The sequence below is a fragment of the Stomoxys calcitrans genome, chromosome 1, assembly GCF_963082655.1.
Source record: "Stomoxys calcitrans chromosome 1, idStoCalc2.1, whole genome shotgun sequence".
NCBI lineage: Eukaryota > Metazoa > Arthropoda > Insecta > Diptera > Muscidae > Stomoxys > Stomoxys calcitrans.
In genome coordinates this window covers 20,556,181-20,580,030 of record NC_081552.1, presented here as the reverse complement: position 1 = coordinate 20,580,030, position 23,850 = coordinate 20,556,181, and the positions used below count along the sequence as shown (strand labels likewise).

Here is a 23,850-nt window from a genome sequence, read left to right as displayed (position 1 = left end):
CATCTCTTTAGCATTAATCCCCGTTTCTGCGAGGAAACTCATTTGTTTGGTTTTTCTGATATTTTGCCTTTTAACACAACAACAACAATCCATATCTTGTGTTCAGTAAAGTAGAACAAAACATTGTAAAGGTATTTTTAACAGAAAACCCGTAAGGAAAGGCAAAAGTCGGGCGGCGCCGACTATATAATACCCTACAACACCGAGAATACGTACTTCTTTCCATATATGGAACCAATGATGAAATCTATTCAGTCTTGAATTTTGCATACCTATTGAAATATTGACTACAACCTTGTAAGATTTTCCTACGATAGGACCTAAAGTGTGGCTAGTACATACTTAAGGGGTCATATCGGATGAAAGATATATGTCGGAGCTATATCTAAATCTGGACCGACTTTGATACAATTTTGTACACGTTAAATATTCATATCAGTAAATCTGATCCGATTTTAATGAAATGTATCAGGATGCCAAATAAAAAATCTCATGCTAAGTTTTACAAAGATCGGGCCAAAACTGTGGCTTCTACAGCCTATAAGGCCAAATCGGTTGAAAAATATGTATGGGGGCTATATCTAAATGTGGACCGATATTGAAGAAGAAATCAACACATATGAAGACGTCAAATAAAACACCTCATGCCAAATTTTGTAAAGATCGAACCAAAATTGTGGCTTCTACAGCCTTGAAAGGCCATATCGGATGAAAGATAGATATATATCTAAATCTGAACCGATTTAATTAATAGTGGGCCAAAGAGGAGACATTTCATGACAATCGGACAATAAATGCGACCTGTACCTTGATCACAAAAATACATGGACAGACAGAAGGACATAGCTAAATCGAATCAGGGAGTGATTCTAAGCCGATCGACATATATGGGGTCGCAGATGAATATTTGAGGTGTTAAAAACTAAATGACTAGAATAGTAGTCCTATGGTGGTGATTATAAAAATGTGAACCCCAAAGGAGCTGACTAGTATTTAGAACTCGAGTGATTTTTCCATTTTCTTAATTTCAAAAATTCCCAATTTTGAAGTACATATAGAACCCGTTTACATGGCCATATGTTGTTCAAATTTCACACAAATTTCACAAAAGCGCAAAAAAAGGTATTTAAGACAACTTTTCAGTAAGGACTAATCAATGAAAATACTTTTTTTTACCAAAAAGAACTTTTTTGGCTTCCAAAATGGATAACTTTTAACTTAAACATCAGATGTAAAAATTTTTTGCTGCAAAGTTGTAAAATTTGGCACTAATCCAAACCATGCACCAAATTGAAAATGTCTTCGTAAATCGCATTATACGAACCAGTGTCGACAAAAAAAAAAAAAAAAAAACAAGTAAAAAGTATCTTAATTTTTGAAGCTTGTAGAGTAGTTACAGCAGACGAATGGACAGACGAACACACGGACATCGTTAAATCGTATTAGAATTTTACGACGATCCGAAATACATATATATTATTGGGTCGGAAATTGACATTTCGATGTGTTGCAAACGGAATGACTAAATGAATATACCCCCTATCCTTCGGTGGTGGGTATAAAAATTAAAAGTTGAATGTCCCTGAAACCAGGAAATAGGACCGCAAATGACGATTTGCCAGTCCGAACAATTTTTCTTAATGCCAAAGTGTGGTCCAAGTGGCGCTCGGACCTACCAAGAGGCGCCCGGATCACAGAACTTTTACAATGCCAAAAACATTATAATTTTTCGTTTCAAACAATGGAATTTTTTCCTTAAGAGTAAGAACAAGTAAATTAATGTGAGACTGGTCAACGAACAGATAAGAAAGAATTTCTTCCACTAAGGCTACGAAAAGGATACAGAATACATAAATAAATGTTTTAAAATATATCCCCTAAAAACAGATTCGAAATGAACATAAACCTTAAATAGCAACATGTTATTGAAATAAATCTATTCACATTTAAAGAAAATTTTCAAAAAGAAAGTATTGAAGAAAATTTTCCAATACCTGCAATAGTGTTTGAAAGAATCATGCATAGGGTTTGTTTTCGTCTACACAAACAATAATAATAGCAAACAAAAAGAAGAATCTGCAAAGTTGTATCAAAATTCACAGAAAAACATATGCTTTCTATATATTTTCCTAACCACCACCACCATTGTCCACTCAAAAACATTATGTAAAATTTTTGTTGTATTTATATTTCATGTATCATTTTATTGTGTTTCTTTTATTTCTTTTCTTATTTTTTTCAAAAAATTGTTTTTTTTTGAATCATAAATGGAAATTGATTGAAATGAAATGATGTCTCTAGGAATACGGCTGTGATGACCATAGGTCCCGAAGATTGAGTGAAACCCACGTACCCCATACGGACTATGAGCAAGATGTGGTGAGTAGAATTTTAGCTATCTTATCAAAAAAAGAGAAAAAAAGAAAATAAAGCTTACAAATAAAAACGAAAGCATTAAATGAAGGCCTTAGGTTCAAAACGTAAAAAGCTTAGGTGGAAAAGCTGGAAAATCTGTACCTTAATGGGGCTCTATCTTCAGAAGCCCGTGCACAAGAACGTTAGCATAAAGAGCCCTTAAGCCAAAGCTATTAAAGTTTTACCTTAAATGTTTTCGTGTTAAAAGTTGTAGCTTAAAAGCTTTATCTTAAAATCGTTAGTTTAAAAATCTTTAGGAGCCCTAGCACGAAAGCTAAAGCTTAAAAAAGCTTACGCAAAAAATACGTTTACCTTACAAATAAAAGTTTTGCTTTAAAAGCTTTAGGTTAAAAAGCTTAAGCTCCAAAAGCTTTACCTCCAAAAGCTTTAGATCCAAAAGCTTAAGCTCCCAAAGCTTTAGCTCCAAAAGCTTAAGCTCCAAAAGTTTTAGCTGAAAAAAGGTTTGCCTTAAAAGGCTTTTGATGAGAAAGCTTTAGCTTAAAAAGCTACGGCTTAAAATCTTTGGCTTAGAAATATTTACTTTAAAAATAGCTTCTAAATGCAGGTTAAAAAGCTATAGTTTAAGAAGTTTCACCTTCAGAATCTTTAACTTAAAAAAACTTTTATCTATAAAAGCTTTAGATTTAAGATCTTTGGGCAAAGACTCTAATTTTAGGTTCTTGCTCCAAAATAATTCGCATTAAGTGCTTTTATTTCGAAAGCTTTAGTTTAAAAAAAATTTAAACTTTTCTACCAAGTGATAGAGAATTGCAGTATATTCCATGTATTGAGTCTATACTGCAATTGTCAGACCTATAACGCTAAACGATGTTGTGGTCTGGTGGACGGCGCTTCAAAAGTCCACCTACTGTTTAACACTCAACCGGGATCCAAAGGATGACTTGTTTGTGCATCACAGCAGCACTGAGGACGACACCATCTTATGCACTGAATTTAAAGCTACATCTTATGCCTCTGGACATTGTGGCTAGACAAATTTCTACGGCCACTACCGTGCGGCTAGGGTAGCTTTCTCTTTGATCTTGTGGCGGCAACGGACACTGCCACCTTCATACAATATCCGATGTTCCAGGCAGTGCGGATTACACCCTACCTAAGTACTGTACCACTATTTCTGATTGAACCGATTGGAACTACGATAACCAGGAATAGAAGTTGCATAGACTAGATGGGCTTTGGAGTGTACTCTAAAGATCTAGAACCGGTCATATTTAAAAGGTTACCTTGCAATTAAGGAAGTGATGGAATGGCTATGATATAATGTCATTACGACGAAAACGGTATATTTTACAGGTATATCCAAACATAGACCGATCGGGACCATATGAGGCACAGAACAAAATGTGCTTTTTAAAGTGCCAAGAACTTAAATCGAGAGCTCGATATGTATGACAACTATATCCAAATATAGACCGATCTGGATCATATAGGCCACGGATGTCGAAAAGCCTCTCATAACGCCTTTATGGGCCAAAGAACATAAACCGGAAAATCGGTAGGTTGGGTTAGTTTGAAAAGAGGATGTGGATATTAATCCGCCCCATGCCACTATGGACATACACCAAAGCTAGTGATCGGCTTCTTGTGCGCTCTAAATACTAAAAGCGTGCTAAGTTCGGCCGGGCCGAATCTTATATACCCTCCACCATGGATCGCATTTGTCGAGTTTCTTTCCCGGCATCTCTTTATAGGCAAAAAAGGATATAAGAAAAGATTTGCTCTGCTATTAGAGCGATATCAAGATATGGTCCGGTTTGAACCACAATTATATTTTATGTTGGAGACCTGTGTAAAATGTCAGCCAATTCGAATAAGAATTGCGCCCTTTGGGGGCTCAATAAGTAAAATAGAGAGATCGATTTATATGGGAGCTGTATCGGGCTATATACCGATTCAGACCATGGAGCATGAGAGGATCCATCGTAGAAAATTTCAGGCAAATCGGATAATAATTGTGATCTCTCGAGGCTCAAGAAGTCAAGATCCCAGATATGGCAGCTATATCAGGTAATGAACCGATATGAACCTTGTTTGACACAGTTGTTGAGAGTATGAATAAAATACGTTATGCAAAATTTCAGCCAAATCGGATAGGAAATGTGCCCTCTAGAAGCTCAAGAAGACAAGTCCCCAGTTCTGTTTATATGACAGCTATATCAGTTTATGTACCAATTTAAACCATACTTGGCACAGTTTTTGGACATCATAACAAAATACTTCGTGCAAAAATTCTTTCAAATCGAATAAGAATTGCGCCCTCTAGAGGCTCAAGAAGTCAAGACCCAAGATCGGTTTATATGGCAGCTATATCAGGTTATGGACCAATTTGAACCATACTTGGCACAGTTGTTAGATATCATAAGAAAACACGTTGTGCAAAATTTCATTCCAATCGGATAAGAACTGCGCCCTCTAGAGACTCAAGAAATCAAGACCCAAGATCGGTTTATATGGCAGCTATATCAGGTTATGGACCGATTTAAACCATACTTGGCACAGTTGTTGAATGTCATAAAGAAACACGTCGTGCAAAATTTAATTCCAATCGGATAAGAATTGCGCACTCTAGAGGCTCAAAAAGTCAAGACCCAAAGATGGCAGCTATATCAAAACATGGACCGATATGGCCCATTTACAATACCAACCGACCTACACTAATAAGAAGTAGTTGTGCAAAATTTCAAGCGGCTAGCTTTACTCCTTCGGAAGTTAGCGTGCTTTCGACAGACAGACGGACGGACGGACAGACGGACGAACGGACGGACAGACGGGCGGACGGACATGGCTAGATCGACATAAAATGTCGCGACAATCAAGAATATATATACTTTATGGGGTCTCAGACGAATATTTCGAGTAGTTACAAACAGGATGACGAAATTAGTAGTATTATAATTAAGTCGAACAACCTTATTAGAACATAATATTCTTTTGAAAACAGATCTTCGACGTTGGACTTAGAAAATAAGATGCTAATTTTCAAGCGTATTTTTCAAGCCATGATTCTTTACGCATGGCCTGTATGGCATCACATTGCATACTATCGTTTTAAAAGGGTCCAAAAATACTTAAATTGATATTGAATCGTCGAAAATCTTTTACGACTGCTAGACTCCTCCAAGTTGCCAATGTCGACATGGTGGCTGTCAAAATCAATAATAACTTCAAATTTCAAAGCCAAATGTTCCTATTCAATATATGACCACATTGTTGAGCTAGCGCCTCTATAAGTACCAATACGTTAGGTTAAGTATTTTATAGAGGGTGATTAAAATCAGAAAGATACATGAAATCTTTATTGAAATCGATAGTACGGTCCATATAATTTAAGTTTATTTCATGCAAATGTTGGCCGTGACTGCGTCTGAAATAGTCCATCCGCTTAGTCCAAATTTGGCATACTCTTTTCAACATTTCAGCTGGTATTTCATGAATAAATGATTCAATGTTGTCTTCTAATGCGTCAATTGAATCGGGCTTGTCTGTATAGACATGAGCTTTAAAATAACTCCACAAAAAATACTGTAGAAGATTAAAATCGCACGATCTAGGCGACAAATTGACCGGTCCTGAACGTGAAATAAAATGTTCACCGAACTCGCCTCTCAATAAGTCCATTGTTACGCGTGCTGTCATGTAAGTAAAGCTTTTGTGTTTTGGGCAAAAATAAAGTTGGATATCACCTGGCGATAGCGCTCACCATTCACAGTTATGTTATGATTCGCATCATCTTTGAAGAAGTACGGTCCAATGATGCTACCAGCCCCATAAACCGCACCCAACTGCGACTTGTTCTGAATGCATTGGTAGCTCCTGCAATGCTTCAGGCTGATCTTCACTCCAAAATCGATAATTTTGCTTATATACGTACCCTTTGAGCCAAAAATGAGTTTTGTCGTAAAATGAAAGATGGACCCGTTTTGATAATAAAATTCAATAATTTGCAAGCGTTGTTGGTTTGTAAGACGATTCATGGTTAAATAAAAGACAAAACTGAAGATGTTTAAATGAGAAACAATACACGAAACGTGCGTGAACTGTTTAAACCAGTGTTGGCAAAGAAATAATAGCTAAGCTATTGTTCAATTTTGTAGTACCAAATATTGGTTTTTTGGGTAGATATATCCAAATATTGGCCGATCTGAACCATATAAGACTAGGATGTCGAAAAGCTCTACATTAGTCACTGTGTGAAACTTCAGCGATAAATCACCATACTGGTGTATAGATCGACTCCATCGTTCCGGCAGAAACGCCATCAGGTCGCCCGTAAAGCGATTTTTGCGAAAACCATACTGTCTATCATTACGGAGGCCACTGGACTCTAAATCCATCACGTGGTTGATGGTTGACCATTCTCTCCATAACCATGGAAAGAGGGGAGCATATCGCGATTGGCCGATAATTCGCAGGGTTTTTCGCCTTCTTAGGTATTGGCTGAACGTTCGCGATCTTCCAACACGCTGGGAAGACTCCCGCGCGACTAGTTTCGCCAGGTCTAAGCACGTTGAAGAGCTCGGCGTATGGGCCTCCGGAGTTGTGGGGCCGAAATGGGAAAGCCAGGAGGAATTGAGAACATTGAAGTTCCCAGCGACAACGATTTCACTGTACGGAAAATCCTCCAAAATGTTCGTGATCGAATCGGAAAGGGCGTCAAAGCCGTCAATGGAAGTCTCCCTTTCTGCATTTGGACTTCTATAAAGAAATCCGAAGTGATGTACGTATGTTCCTATCCTGGATTCAACCCAAAGGGAGTTAAATTCTGAGTCCTGCGAGTCCAGGTGTGGTCGTCTTTGGAACACTACAACGCAGATCAATTTAGTTAGTATACTCTCCATCCCATGGTGGTGGGTATAAAAATATAAGCTTAACTAACTTCACTTTAAAAGGAAGAAGATAGAAAATTGTCCAACGAAAAAAATCTGTAAGCCTAAGCAGAACGAGTGTGTTAAGAAGCGTCGCGTTGAAATATGCAACTCTGCAAACAACTTTGACGTCTAAAAACTGCTTAAAGCGTCAACATTTAACATTGCATTGCTTTTGTTGGATTTGCGTGCAGAGTTGCATTTTAGCCACGCGACGCTCAAAAGCAAAGCTCTACGCTCATTCTGTTGCGGCCTTTACATAGCTTTAATGATCATGCAACAAAATCACCTATATTTTCATTTCATCACATTACAAAAAAATATTTAAACCATTTATAGCCAAAAAAAAAATCTACACATTTATCATATTTCGTTTATTAAAAAAAGACTTTTCCATTAATACAACTACAAAGCAAACACTTATGAACTATTTAGAAATATTACTTTTGTACGTACACATACATGTGATGGTTTTATTTTATACATATCCATATATATAAGCTATAGATTATGGTACTTAAGACGAAATACTTTCGATACTTCTTAAAATCACTCAAGCTATTTTATCTGAAGCTTTCATTGTTTATGTCAAAAAAAAATGAAACAGAGGGGGTTGTTTGTTTCCCCCTTTACAGTCTTAGTTTTTATTTTTTGCTTTCGGGAAATCGATAATCGTTACCACCCTCTTGACAGCTACGACTATGGGATTGTGAGGTCGATGTCTCCACATCATCATAATCTCTGGGTGGTGTTGGTGGTCGTGCCATGTTACCGTAACCATTTGGTGTAGCAGTTAAACGTGGCTCAAACTTTGGTCGTGGTATGCGAATTTGTTTGATCTCTGTTATAAAAGATTCCATTTTCTAAAATGAAAAGCTGAAAGATATAAAAGATAAATATGTTTTTTTATTTTTGGAGATAAATTCTGGTGTGGAAATGAAATGCATGGTGAAAAGCACATTGATCCATTAATAGCTTAATTGTAAGATAAACATTGTAATTAAAGTATCGATATTGCATGACAGATAGTTCATGTTATATTGTATGAGGATTTGATTGTAATCAATTGCGGCAGATGAAACAGATACTACGATATAAAAAATTATGCTGAAATAGAGGGATAATAAAACTTCGAAGAAGAAAAGAGCATTTGGTAAATTGTATTTAAGTCATATATAGAAATGTATTGTTCTTCAGTGAATGGATTCTTAATGTTTTTTATTTAAAAATCTATCAATTGACCGGAAAGAAACATATTAATATACTGAATAAATGTTTTTGATGTAATGCCAAAAATACGATGTAAGAACTTTTGTCATTTCGATCACTTTAAAAAGAGCCTAAAACTGCAAAAGAATCAAAATTTGGGAAAAAAAAGGTCAATATCAAGTCATATCATTATTATGTCTTGTTTTTCTAAAAATTCTACCATTTTTTCTTCTATCTGACAAAGTTCTTTAGTTGAGTACCACCCTATAAATAACAATGTGGCACAAAATTCAACTTTTTCGCAAATAACAGGGAAAACTTCACCGATAATAAAAGACGAAGTTCGGCCTGGCCTAATCTTATAAACCCTCCACCATGGATAGCATATGTCAAGTTCTTGGCCGATATCTCTTTACAGACAAACAAGGGATAATGGATAAGAATTGCTATGACATTTCAACTATACCAAAATATAAGCCGATTGGGGCCATACTTGGTTTGGCTATTAGAGACAAAAGTTGGATTCATTGTGCAAAATTTCTACCAAATCGGATAATAATTGCACCCTATAGCGGCTCAAGAAGTCAAGATGCGACATCGGACCGATTTGGACCATACTTAGCAGAGTTGTTAGAAAGAACAAAACACTTCTTGTAAAATTTCAGTCAAATCGGATAATAAATGCAGCCTATAGAGGCTCACGAAGTCAAGATCCGAGATCAGATTATATGGGAGCTATATTAGGTTATGAACCGATTTAAGCCACAGTTAACACGGATGTCAGAAGTTAGAACAAAACAAGAAAAAGCGTGCTAAGTTCGGCCGGGCCGAATCTTATATACCCTCTACCATGGATCGCATTTGTCGAGTTCTATTCCCGGCATCTCTTCATAGGCAAAAAAAGGATAAAAGAAAAGATTTGCTTTGCTATTAGAGCGATATCAAGATATGTGTAAAATGTCAGCCAATTCGAATAACAATTGCGGCCTTTGGGGGCTCAAGAAGTAAAATAGAGAAATCGATTTATATGGGAGCTGTATCAGGCTATAGACCGATTCAGACCATAACTCACAATACAATTTCAGGCAAATCGGATAATAATTGCGACTTTTAGACGCTCAAGAAGTCAAGATCCCAGATCGGTTTATATGGCTGCTATATCAGGTTATTGACCGATTTGAAACTAACTTAGCACAGTTACTGGAAGTCATAACAAAACACGTCGTGCAAATTTCATTCCAATCAGATAAGAATTGCGCCCTCTAGAGGCTCAAGAAGTCAAGACCCAAGATCGAGGCTCAGAATGACCGATATGCCCCATTTACAATCCCAACCGCCCTACACTAATAAGAAGTATTTGTGCAAAATTTCAAGTGGCTAGCTTTTCTCCTTCGAAAGTTAGCGTGCTTTCGATAGACAGACGGCGGATGGACAGACAGACAGACATGGCTAAATCGACATAAAATATCACGACGATCAAGAATAAATATATACTTTATGGGGTCTCAGAGGAATATTTCGAGTAGTTACAAACAGAATGACGAAATTAGTATACCCCCATCCTATGGTGGAAGGTATAAAAAAAATAATATTACTGACAAGACTGTGAGCATTATTATTGTAGAACATTTTAACCCTCAACCGACTCACTAAAGGGGTCTTTTTGGTATCTTTTTTACAAAAGCGTTAAAAAACATTTAAAATGACTTGGTGACTGATTGAAACATTCCACAACAAGTAAAAGGCCGGGCCGAACTTTGAATACCCACCACCTCGAGTGCATATGTAAACCACCTTTCATCAAAATCCGGTTAAAATTGCATACCTTATGTCCCATTGCAGTTATATCAAAATATGGTCCGATTTGGACCAAATACTAATAAGTACAAGTCATTATTAAATTGTGTATAACAAAATATTGGTCTTTTTAGTAGCTATATCTAAAATTGAACCGATCTGAACTATATACATCATGGATGTCTAAAAGCCTAACATAAGTCAATGCGTCAAATTTCAGTTCAATCGGATTATAAATGAGCCTTGGCCCCAAGGCTTTAAATCGAGATATCGGTCTATACGACAGCTATGTGCAAATCTTAATCGATCTAAACCATATTGCAGAAATATGTGGAGGGGTTTAACTTAACCCTCTGTCTCAAAATTTCGGCAACATCGGACAATAAATGCGCTCTTTATGGCCCCAAAACCTAAAACCGAGAGATCGGTCTATATGGCAGCTATATCCAAATCTGGACCGATCTGAGCAAAACTGACGAGGGATGGCGAAGGGCCGAGCACAACTCACTGTCCCAAATTTTAGCAAAATCGGATAATAATTGTGGTTTTTATGCGCCTAAGACCCTAAATCGGAAAATCGATCTATATGGCAGCTATATCCAAATCTGGACCGATCTGAGCAAAACTGACGAGGGATGGCGAAGGGCCTAACACAACTCACTGTCCCAAATTTTAGCAAAATCGGATAATAATTGTGGTTTTTATGCTCCTAAGACCCTAAATCGGAAAATCGATCTATATGGCAGCTATATCCAAATCTGGACCGATCTGAGCAAAACTGACGAGGGATGTCGAAGAACCTAACACAACTCACTGTCCCAAATTTCAGTAAAATCGGATAATAAATGTGGCTTTTATTGGCCTAAAACCCTAAATCGGCTGATCGGTCTATATGGGGGCTATATCAAGATATAGTTCGATATAGCCCATCATGGAACTTAACCTGCTTATGGATCTGTGCAAAGTTTCAGCTCAATATCTCTACTTTTAAAGACTGTAGCGTAGCAGACAGACGGACGGACATGTCTAGATCGTCTTAGATTTTAACGCTGATCAAGAATTTATATACTTTAAGGGTCGGAAATGAATAGTTCGATGTGTTGCAAACGGAATGACAAAATGAATATACCCCCATCCTTCGGTGGTGGGTATAAAAATGTTCGCTATGAAATTCTATTATAGTTCTCTGAATATACCAAAACCAAAAACTGAACTGGAAAACCACAAATCAGTTAAAATCAAATTACTTATCTTAATCTGAACCTATTTCTTTAAAGTTCACCAGTAATGAGGAGAATCAAGAGAAAATCCTTCCTGCCAAATAGAATCAGTTAACAAATGACCACATTTTTGTAGTATTAGTCCAAATCGCCCTACCAAATTTTAAGACGATCGGATGAAAGTTACATGGACAGACAGACAAACGGACATAGCTAAATCGAAACAGAAAGTGATTCTGAGTCGATCGGTCTATATATCAATGGGTCTATCTTTCTTCCTTCTGGGTGTTACAAACAAATGCACTAAGTTATAATACCAACTATTAGGGGCGTGGCATGGAAAACAATTAAGGTTTTTGTAAGTAGCACGGAATTTCTAACTAAGATTTTCTCTTTCGAGGTTACTTTTTTTATATTTAGAGTACACAACGAGCCGATTAGTGTCTTAGATGTATGTCTAAAGTGTCATGCACCCTCTTTTCAACCTAATCTAACCTAACCTAAGTTATAATACCCTGTATTGCAGTAGTGATGTAGTAGATAAATCAATCAATAGTGATTGCCATCAAAAAAATCTCATTTATGCTAAAACTTCCGCACATGCACTTATCTAATGATAACTTAGAAGAGTGTTTTACGAGTCATACGGATGATTATAACGCAATGGATTGTAAGAGAATCGTCGCGAAGTGTTGCTAAAACTTCCGCACACGCAATGGATTGTCCAATGATATCGTAGAAGAGTGTTTCGCGACTAATATAGAAGAGCAATTGCGAAAAAAATTTCCAGAATATTGTTTTCTTCATCGCGGGAAGTAACACTCTTTCAAAGTTATGAAAAATGTTTGTAGGACAGCCTGTCGTCCACAATAAGGGATTTCTGTCGATGTATATGTCGTTGTCGGCACACAAATTGTATTCGTCTTCGCATCAAAAGAATACGCAAGCGTCTCGCCGTCAAAACATGAAGAGACACGCTCGCCGTCCACATTCTCGTTATTGCCATAGTCGACTAGCAAAAGTCAACCACTTTTTCGTGTCTGCTTAGCTGCTCCGTCGTTTTGTCCGCACGCCTAGTCTTGGCCGAAACGGCAGTTAAATTTTCATATTTCTCGACAACAGAATCCATTGGCAGCATCACGTTTGTGCCCATCGCCGACGTCGTCATTAGGCATATTTAAAATTGTTGAGTGAGCGGCTCCATTATCTACTGAAGATGTATAACATCACTCCTCAATTTCTCCACCACACTCCCCGAGTACGTATCTCTTGAACGTTTAATGAGCTCTAACTTATTTACCGACGTTATGAAATCTTTTTTTTTTATACTCTTCCTGCAGCCATACGACACACGTATGAATTTCACAATAATTCCTACAAACGTTTTTCAAAATTTTAATCGCGAAACACTATTCGACAATATCATTGGGCAATCAATTGAGTGTACAGATGTTTAAGCAACTCTTTGCGATGATTCTCTTACAACCCATTGCGTTATAATCGTCGGTATGACTCGTGAAACACTTTTCTAGGTTATCATTAGAAAATCCATTGCCTGTGCGGAAGATTTAGCAACTCTTCGCAACGATTATTACGCAACCCATTGCGTTATAATCGTCTAGAAGATTTGTTTATTAATCGCCTGAGTTAACTTTTCGCGATCGATTTTATTTTCATGCCTGGTGCGTTTAGATCTTGTATTGAACTATGTTTTATTTTGAGCAGATAACTTTTACAACATCAAACAGAATTCTCACTTGGCTTATGTGGCCATTGGTACTTATATGACGAGTAATACACTACTCAAGGATACGGTGAAAGGGAGACAAAGAGCCTGTATTCTTGCAAAGAGTAGTCTAAATTATCATAGTTATATTAGTTTCAGATTTGGAGAAAGTACTGCAGAAGAAATGAGGATTGGGATACATTTTAGCACAAATTCTGCACGTCTATCCCTTCTAGACCTGAAAAGGAAGGGGGAAACTGCGGAGGATATAGACATAGTGGTCAAGCGGATCACGAAAGCCCTGATTGACTCTGTGTCAGCATGTCCTACTGCCAAGCCAAGGGGCAAACAGCGACCGACATGGTGGACCCCAGAGATGGTTGGTCTATGGAAGGCCTGCAGAAAACTCTTCAATAGTGCAAAAGCCAGAAGAGCACCAAACAATTGGCACATCTATAAGGCTGAGCTAAGAAAATATAAGGGCAAGCTGAAAAAGGCTCAGAAAAAGCTAGGGGAGAATTTTGCAGCTCCGTGGGGGATACATCTGAGACTAAGGAAGATTCTGTTTTCGAGACCTATTACCGTAATAACTTACTTACTAAAAGATGCATTACGGCATGTTTGAGATCTGTGGACCCAAAAAGAATGGTCAGCAGAGGAACACCTCAAGGAGGTGTACTATCTCATATACTTTGGAATGTATCCATTAACAATATATTATTGTCTCTGAAAGAAAAAGATGTAAAAGTGGTCGCGTATGTTGATGACGTGGCAATTGCGGTTAGGGGAAAGTTTCCCAGCACTATAAGAGATATACTTCAGGAAGCTCTATGTGCGACAGCAAAGTGGGCTACCGAAAGTGGTCTAGATATAAATCTGTGCCAGACAGAAGTAGTTCTTTACGGCAGGAGATACAAGTTGCCTGCAGTGAAACCTGTCTCCTAGGGAGGAGAGAATGTTCCATTTACAGAAAGCGCAAAATTCTTGGGTGTTTTGCTGGGCAGGAAATTGAACTTCAAATCAAACATTTGGGAAAGGGCAAGAAAGGCAACTCTTGCCCTATACACCTGCAAGAGAGCCATTGGCAAGAGTTAGGGAATTAGACCGCGTGTTATGCATTGTCAGTTGTCAGACCTATAATGCTATATGGTGTTGTGGTCAAGTGGACGGCGCTTTAAAAGTCCACCTACTGCTTAATACTTAACCGGATCCAAAGGATGGCTTGTTTGTGCACCACAGCCGCACTGAGAACAACACCATCTGATGCACTGAATTTAATACTACATCTTACGCCTCTGGACATTGTGGCTGGACAAATTGCAGCCAACACTGCCATGATGTAAAGGGAGCTTCTCATTGGTCTTAGGGCGGCTACGGACACTGTGCTATCCTTGATATAATAGCCGAGGTTCCAGGTAGTGTGGATTACACCCTACCTGAGTCGCCTAAGACAGCCAGTAACAACTTTTGCAGAAACTGCAGATCGAAAAGGAAGAGACTATAGAACACCTTCTGTGTGTGTGTCCCGCACTACCAGTCAGAAGGAGTTCCACTTTAGGTTCTCATATCTTTGAGAACCTCTCTGATCTAGCGGATTTAAACATTCGCAATTTATTGGGCTTTTTAAAGCGATCTGGATGGTTGAACGGTAGGAACTAGAAGGCATCTTCCTTCTTCTGTTCTTGTGGTATCACAATGGACGAAAACGTCTGAGTGAGTCTCCTCACCTATTTGACCTGATCTAATTTAATGATGTTAGAGGCCTTTGTTATCCATTTGGCCTAGTGGACTTTTGGAACGTAATTAAATTGTCATGAATTTCCACTAGGTGCAAAATTCGTAATCCTTGCATAAAGAACACTTCAATACTATTCAAGCTGTGCATCAATATTTAATAATTAAAAAGAAATTGTCTACACATTCAATTATATTTATTATATGGTACTATAAGAAAACATATATTAAATCTAACCAAGTCCAAGCAAATATTGATTAAAACTACCTTTTTCTGGGCCTTTGAACTATGAATGTTATTATTTCTTTTCAGCAAAGCTAATATTAGTTATTTGCCTTTGAAATGCTGAGAAAGTTTAAGCAAATCCAAAATGTTGTATGACATCTTATTCAATATGGTAATGTGGACATTCACCCATGTTTGTATGCTGGGTGTCAATTTGACAATGGCAATTAAACCACAATGTCATGCAAATAACATGGATCACATTTCAAAGATATCAACTTACATTGAACATGCATATATGTACACACAAACTCGTACTCTTATGCTTTGGTTAATTAAAGCAATTAATAGATACTTGGCCACTGATTGATGAAAACTCATGTTGCATTCAGTCATTCAACTCACAATAACTTTGCATACTCTCTTTCGCATATTCATCTATTCAAATGCCAATGAAGCATGTATGACAATCATAATAAAACAATAACATTGAACATAAACCGATTTATAGTGACTAATATTGTTGGGATTATAACAACGAAATTAAAAGTTCGATTAAATCAAGTATGAGACTTATGAAAGGTCATTTGTCCACATTTACCATTTAAATGTACTCCATAGACCGCAAGTGATGACATAGAAATTGAAATTTTCACATCAGTAATAATAAATTTTCACTTTTCTTCTTTTTTAATGCTTGTGGCTGCCATGAAAGTGAGTGAGTCTAAGCGAAAAACAGTTTTCACAGATAATTAACAGCCAACAAACAAGTCATAGGAAAATGAACTCAAAAAAAATTATAAGACAAGTTAAATGTTGTGCCGGAACCCACAAATAGAGAAAATTGCTTAAGAACCAAACAACTGAAAATGTTGAGGTGGAGAAGTTGAAAAAAAACACTTAAGGTGAACTTCAAAAATGTTTACCCAACAACAAAAGCCCTGAAGTTAACAAAACATATGTAGATAAAGAAAAAAAAAACTTTTAAATACAATAGAAAGAAAAACGTCGCCAAGTCATAAAAATGTACTTTTGTGAAATTGCGTGTTTTGATATATTCGACCTATTTCTGGAAATTAGTTTTTTTTTGGCAACCGTGCTATAGTCGAAATCTCGAGTAAAGAATAAAATATAAACTACAAACTAAGACCTCGAGCTTGATTAATACGGATCTCTATTTAGGCAAACAATGCCTAAGGCAACCAATTGAATGCTGAACATTGTAGAAGTCATTGTGTTATATTGTATTTCAGTTCATTCGTATAAGAATTGTGCCTTGTAGGGGCTCAAGAAGCAAAATCGGGAGATCGGTTTATATGGGAGCTGTATCAAGCTATAGATCGATTCAGACCATTTTGGACACGTATGTTGAAGATCAGGGGAAGCCTTTGTACAAAATTTCAGCCAAATCGAATAAGAAGGGAGCCCTCTAAAAGCTGAAGAAGTCAAGACCCACGTAAGCGGGTGCTTCCTTATCCGCATGCATACTTCCACTCCTATTCCCCATTATGCGCTTCTCCATGCGCTAAATTGCATACAAAGTGAAAGCGCATTCAAGTGGGACATTGTTTTATAATTTCACCATTGAAGTAAGTGCACCGGTAGTGCTGTGTGGCTTGAACTTAATTTACAAAGCTGCTGAAAGTTTTTTGCTGGGAACCCCACTGTTTCTATACACCTTCAGTCTCAACTTGTTGAATCAGTAGGATACAACTCCTTCAGACGAATAATCCATGTCTCCGGTCGCCATCAGCCTCTTCCAATCTACCAAACTTCCAGTCGGTGATTAAAAGATTGGAATTATAGTCCCCTAGTCTCCTAGTGGAGCCTGGGGCGGTCACATCACCTGTCGAGGTCTCAACTCTAAATACATATTGGGTAGATAGAATATCAGTCCCACAGTATGATCCTGAAGCAATCTTATAACAAATGTTGATATTTGAATGATACACTAATATTAGACTCCCTTTATCTGGTTCCATATTGCCCTGTTAGGCTTGAATTTACGTTTTTAAGGGTTTTGGCGGGCCTTCAAACACTTTTCCCCTGATTCGAATATCATATTCGTACTATACTCTCAAAGTCTTTTCGTTTAAATACCTTATTGCCCCGGTAGATTATGCATACCTGTTTGGGAGATTCCCCAGATACTTAGTTTCTTATATTACTATCCCTGGCACGGGAAGACTATGAACACCACACGGGTTGCAACTCTCAGTTCGGATTTGTGTGGTGTTCATCGTCATTGCGAGAGACCTAGCGGGCGTGTCCAAAGGTTGCTGATAGTGCGATGCTCCATGTACGGAGCAGTCAATCAATGGTATCGAATGGAGAGTCTCAGTGAGAGGCCGGCCTTGCATAAATACTGAGTGCCTATGATATTCAATGTGATAACTTGAATTATTGGCGCCTTCAAATAACCAATGGCCATCACGTTCCTGCGGCGATCGGTCTGATGGACCGGAACGAGTTTGCTAACATATGGAGCTTGACAAGGATCGCCACCTCCACATGCAAATGTGGTGACAACAACAACAATGAGATTCGTACTCCACTTCCAAAGACCTTGAGTATCTCATATTGTCCCGGTCGAACCGCATGCCTGCTTTGAGGGGTTTTCTGAGACCGACGGCTACCCTGACTCTTGTTGCCTAATATAATTTTAATCGAACCAATTACTTTTAACTTTAGAGGATGTCTTTCACTATACCCAACAACGAATGATGTCATTCCGTTTGCAACACATCGAAATATCCGTTTAAAACCCTATAAAGTATATATATATTATTGATCGTCGTAAAAATCTAAGACGATCTAGCCATGTCCGTCCGTCTGGCCGTCTGTCTGTTGAAATCATGCTACAGTCTTTAAAAATAGAGACATTGAGCTGAAACTTTGACCAGATTCTTTTTTTTTTTCATAATCTCTATCTTGATATAGTCCCCATATAGACCGATCCGCCGATTTAAGGTCTTAGGCCCATAAAAAGCGCATTTATTGTCCGACTTTGACAAAAATTTGGGACAGTGAGTTGTGCTAGGCCCTTTGATATCTTTCTTCAATTTGCATCAGATCGGTCCAGATTTGGATATAGCTGCCATATAGACCGATCTCTCGATTTAAGGTCTTAGGCCCATAAAAGGCGCATTTATTGTCCGATTTTGCCAAAATATGGAACAGTAAGTTGTGTTAGGTCCTTCAACATCCTTATTCTCTCGATTTAAGGTCTTAGGCCCATATTGTCCGATTTCGCCGAAATTTGGGACAGTGCGTTGTGTTAGGCCCCTTGATATTATTCTGCATTTTGGCTCAGATCGGTTGAGATTTGGATATAGCTGCCATATAGACCGATCTTTCGATTTAAGGTTTTGGGGCCAAAAAAGTCGCATTTCTTGTCCGATTTCTCCGAAATTTGGGACAGTGAGCTGTGTTAGGCACTTCGACATATTTCTGCAATTTGGCCCAGATCAGTTGAGATTTGGATATAGCTGCCATATAGACCGATCTCTAGATTTATGGTTTTGAACCCATTAAAAACACATTTAATGTCCGATGTCACCAAAATTTGGGACAGTTAGTTGTATTAGGGCTTTCGACATCCTTCTTCAATTTGGACCAGATCGGTCCAGATTTGAAGTTCTTGATTTTAAGTTCTGTCGATTTAAATTCTTAGGCTCGTAAAAGGCGCATTTATTGTGCGATTTCTATGAAATTTTACACATTGCACACATCCCACTCTATTGTTTCCCTTGAACATCGTCGAAATGTGGGTTGTGTGGCGCTGTTCTAACGATTCTTCCACGGTGTGTGTTCTTCAGAAATTAATCTTCTGATTACTGACTTGAAGTAGTGTGTCAGACATGCAAAATTTTCTAGAAGCGCACACCGGTTTGTAATCGGTTGGCCAGCTGGTCGGACCATGCACTACCGAGAGAGTTCTTTTTCCGCAAGGACGAGTCGTATGTGGAATCGACTTCCGGCAGATGTCTTTCCCGCTACTTATGACATCCAGAAATTCAAAACAAATATCAATAAACACCACTTCCTCTTTCCCCTCTCCGATCCTTAACTATCCTCTCCAACGCAATGTACTGCATATATAGGGGACATCCCCTGCATGTTGGTTGATTGAGAAAAAAAGATGTAACGACCCACTACGACTTGGCCCTTAATTATGATATAAGTTTTAATTGGGACCCATATTGCCACGTTTTGCTTCATTTCCATTGCAATGTAAGCGATGTATCCTTAAGTTCTTTCCTAGTTGCTATTGTCAAAGCTACTTCTGAATTTCCTTCTTTGCCGCTGGCCTACAACTTGACCTGCAGCCAAACTATTGACTGATTCACAAAGGGTTATTCATTTCTATAGGAATCTGCAGGTTTTTAGAAGCTCATTGCCGTCACTCATCTATGGATTGTGGAAAGGTTTTTCTCTATTTTCTGAAATTAAGAGCTGTTAAGCGTACAATCGTCGCTTGTTGCTCCCTTTGCCTCATTGGCGACTTTTCTGCTGAACAAAGGAAATCCAGGTCCAGAATCTCCGGTATTGTCTTCGGTTTCATATTTTATACAACTGGTGAAAGACTCAGAATCACTCGCATCAAGGCATAATTATAATGACAACGATCCTATAACTATTTCTCCTCTTTGAAGCGAAGTTGCTTTGCTAGAGAACGCCGAAGGCCTAGCAAATCCCACTCATAGCTAGATAATATCGGATTGGTCTTGTTATGAAGCCCTACACCTGGAGTCTTGTTCAGAAGATGTTCTAAGCTAATTGCTGTTCGGCTGGCGGAGCCGAATGCGTCACAGCCTGATGCGTCCCTGCAGTTGATTTTCTTTGGAGTCCAATATAATCCTCCTCCCTGGATTGATATCACCAATCTCTGACTATATGTAAGAAAAGGTTAATGGCAATCGGTTACAGACTCACTTAGACCATTTGTAGGCCTTTGTGATACCACAGCAGTTACAGCCCAAAGACTTAAGCGGGAATCAAACATAGGCACCACGCACTGGCAAGCCAAAGACATCTGTGTGATAGTTGCCAACTGGAACCTATATAAACCATCTCGTTGACTACTGCATCTATGCGAAATCCTTTTCTACACACAACCTTAGGATGAGAGATGTATTTACATAGCTATTTCGTTTGTATAACCTCAAAATATTGCTCTCCCGATCGGTTTATATTGGAGCTATATTTAAATGAGAACCGATATGGCCCATTTACAATCCCCTGCGACATATATACTTTTAAGTACTTGTGTAAAATTTCAAGTGGCTAGCTTTACGCGTTCGACAGCAACTTTGATTTCCACTGACGAACGGATGGACGGACGGCCATGCATAAATCGACCCAGAACGTCGAGACGATCAAGAATAAATTTACTTTGAGGCGTCTTAGACGAATATTTGGTCATAATCCGGTGAAAAATACATTATTTATGCACCCATAGCAGCTGTATCCAAATATGGTCCGATATGGACCAAACTCGGTCTAAATCGGTTCAATTTTGGTTCAATATTGGTCTTTTTCGCAGCTATATCCGAATATAGAGCGATCTGCACCCTATAGGACACGGGTTTCGAAAAGCCTAACATTAGTCATTGTGTTAAATTTCAACGAAATCGGACTATAAATGCGCCTTTAAATCGAGAGATCGGTCTATATGGCATCTATATCCAAAAGCTGGACCGATCTGCGATTTCGGGGGGCCTTAAGCAACTCACTGTCCTGAATTATGGCGAAATCAGACAAGAATTGCGCCTTTTATACGCCCAAGACCTTAAATCGGGAGCTCGGGCTATATGGAAGTTATATCCAAATCCCGACCGATCTGGGCCAAATCGAAAAAGGATATCGAGTGGTTTTACACAACTCGCTGTCGCAAATTTCTGCAAAATCGGATAATAAATGTGGCTTTTATGGGCCTAAGACCTTTATTGGGCAGATCGGTCTATAGGTAGCTACCTACAAATCTGAACCGATCTGCGCCAAATGATGAATGAAGACGAATGTCTTACACAACTCATTGCCTCAAATTTCAGCGAAATCAGAGAAAAATTGTGGCTTGTAAAGGCCTTATACCCTAAATCAGCAGATCGGTCTATATGGGGGCTATATCAAGATATAGTCCGATGTAGCCCATTTTCGGACTTAACCTGCCAATGGACAAAAAAAAACATCTGTGCTCAAGACCTTAAATCGGGAGATGGACAAAAAAAAAACATCTGTGCTCAAGACCTTAAATCGGGAGATCGGACCGAACCGGTTCAAATTGAAAAAAAAGGATGTAAAAAGACCTAGCACAACTCACTGTCGCAAATTTCAGGGAAATTAGATAGTAAATGCACTTTTTTATTACCCAATATGAATATTTCGATGTGTTGCAAACGGAATGACAAAATGAATGAAAATAGTGAGATCGGTTTATATGGGGGCTGTGTTATTTATAGATCTATTCAGACCATATTTGAGACGTATGTTGAAGGTCATGGTAGAAGCCGTTGTACAAAATTTCAACCAAATTGAATAATAATTGCGCCCTGCAGAGGCTTAAAAATTATAATCGGGAGATCGGTTTGTATGGGAGCTATATCAGGTTATTGACCGATTTCAACCATACTTGTCACAGTTGTTGAAAGGCATAACAAAACATCCTATGCACAGTTTCAGCCAAAACGGATAAGAATTTCTCCCTCTAGTGGCTTAAGAAGTCAAGATCCCAGATAGGTTTATATGGCAGCTATATCTGGTTATAGACCGATATGACCCATTAACAATCCCAACTGACCTACACTAACAAGAAGTATTTATGCAAAATTTCAAGAGGCTAGCTTTACTTCTTCGAAAGTTAGAGAGCTTTCGACAGACAGACGGACGGACGGACATGGTTATATCGACTTAAAATGTCATAACGATCAAGAATACATATACACACAGAGATATTTTGTTTTTTTTTTGGTAAGAACAGCAAAAATGCAGCTCAAAAATGTTGTAAATATTACAAAAATTTCTACTTGCATATCATCTTTAAATTTTTCATGTTCCAATTTTTTCAATTTTCTAAAATGAGCTATTTTTTTAAGGAATTTGAACAGCAGCAGACAAAATTACTACTACTATTACATTTGTGTTTTTAAACAAAAAAATTAACGTCTTAAATTCGCAAAGTTTTTTAGAAGATCAAAAATTTTAAATGGGTTTATTGAAAAGTGTCAAATTCTTAATAAAATGGCAGCAGACTGTGTTTGCTGATATCAGCAGACTAATTTTTCTGTGTATACTCTATGGGTTCTTAGACGAATATTTCGAGGAGTTACAAACGGAATGACGTATTTAGTATACCCCCACCTTATGGTGAAGGGTATAAAAACAACAAAGTCCTATTCAATGTACCATTTATGCCAGTTTCATTACAATTTCGTTCTACTATCCATTTATGTACAATGTTACACTGAAACTGTAAAACCAGATGTAAGTTATGTGGTCAGGCCACAAAAGTAGTCATCGCTGCCAGCTGCTACCTGCCTGCCTTTGACAGCTATGGCCAAATGGCCACTATAACGCCTTTTAAAGCTTCATGCCCTCTTTTCACTTTGCCTTTTCTTAAACGGCAACCGCAAGACCACCGCCACAAAGTTTTCTTTTTTTTTAGTTCATACACACGCATCTCTTCACATTTGTTTCGTAGAAATGACCTACATTTTGGTTCCAAAACAAAAAAGGCCAATGTAGAAGAGAAGACTTGGCCAGATACAAAAAGACAGTGAGTACTTCCCCAATAATTCATATCGCTTTGAATGAATGAACCACAAACGCTCACATATACGCAACAAATGTCCCGCAGTCACACAAACAGGTCTTGTCTTAAATAGAATGATGTCAAATGTGTCAAAACCATTAAAAAGGCAAGCTATCCATTCTGTAATAGCAAGCCAAACATTCATTGAACGAGCAGCATTTGAGGCAGCAGCAGTACAACCACCGCCAGATAATGTTTATTAACCCAACCTACCCATCTACCGGTTACACAAACTGCCAACCAACCAGCCAGCAATCCCATAGAGATTTCCCAAGAATTGAAAACGAAGAAAGAGGAAACCAAAAAAAAACAGCAAAAAAAAAGAAAAATTTTACAGCGACATAATGACCACGGATAAGTGATTTTTTTCCTTCTAATGCCAGAAAGAAAAGTAAACGGCCAAATGCTTTGGCCTCTCAACTTAGCCAACTCGTAGTACTTCATGTACCAGAGGTTCTATAAATGTTTACACTAAAAAAAGGAACGCCTTGGGTTCGATTGGACCCAAAGATAATGGGTGGCAAATTGATTTTAAGCTTAATGTTGATTATTTAAACAAAAGAAAGGTCTTTCAAAAGAGAAATTCTCTCTTGCTAAGGCTTTTTATCATGTGCAGTGAAGAAGCTCCTTCTTTGGAAAACATAAAAGGAATACCTAATTGAGAAGTTTATATGGAAGGGAGAAACTTATCACTGCGAATCATAACGCGGTTAAATTAATTTTTCTAGAGGTTTAAAAAAATAGAAAAACAATTAAAAGTTAAATTCGTTGGTGGCTTATGTGACTCTTTTAGGAGAAGTGATACTTTGGAGTATTTTGTCATAAAA

General features: G+C 38.0%; 1 protein-coding gene across 3 annotated transcripts in view; it reads left to right on the top strand.

Moving 5' to 3' along the window:
• The window catches only part of LOC106084651 (whirlin), a 255,495-nt gene that overhangs the window by 168,781 nt on the left and 62,864 nt on the right, over window positions 1-23,850 (top strand). For 2 of the 3 annotated variants that reach the window (XM_059360094.1, XM_013248507.2), the window contains one exon: window positions 2,302-2,379. In XM_059360094.1, coding sequence (XP_059216077.1) covers window positions 2,302-2,379 — 78 coding nt within the window. The remainder of the gene's footprint in view (window positions 1-2,301; window positions 2,380-23,850) is intronic. The other variant, XM_059360095.1, reaches the window with a different exon arrangement.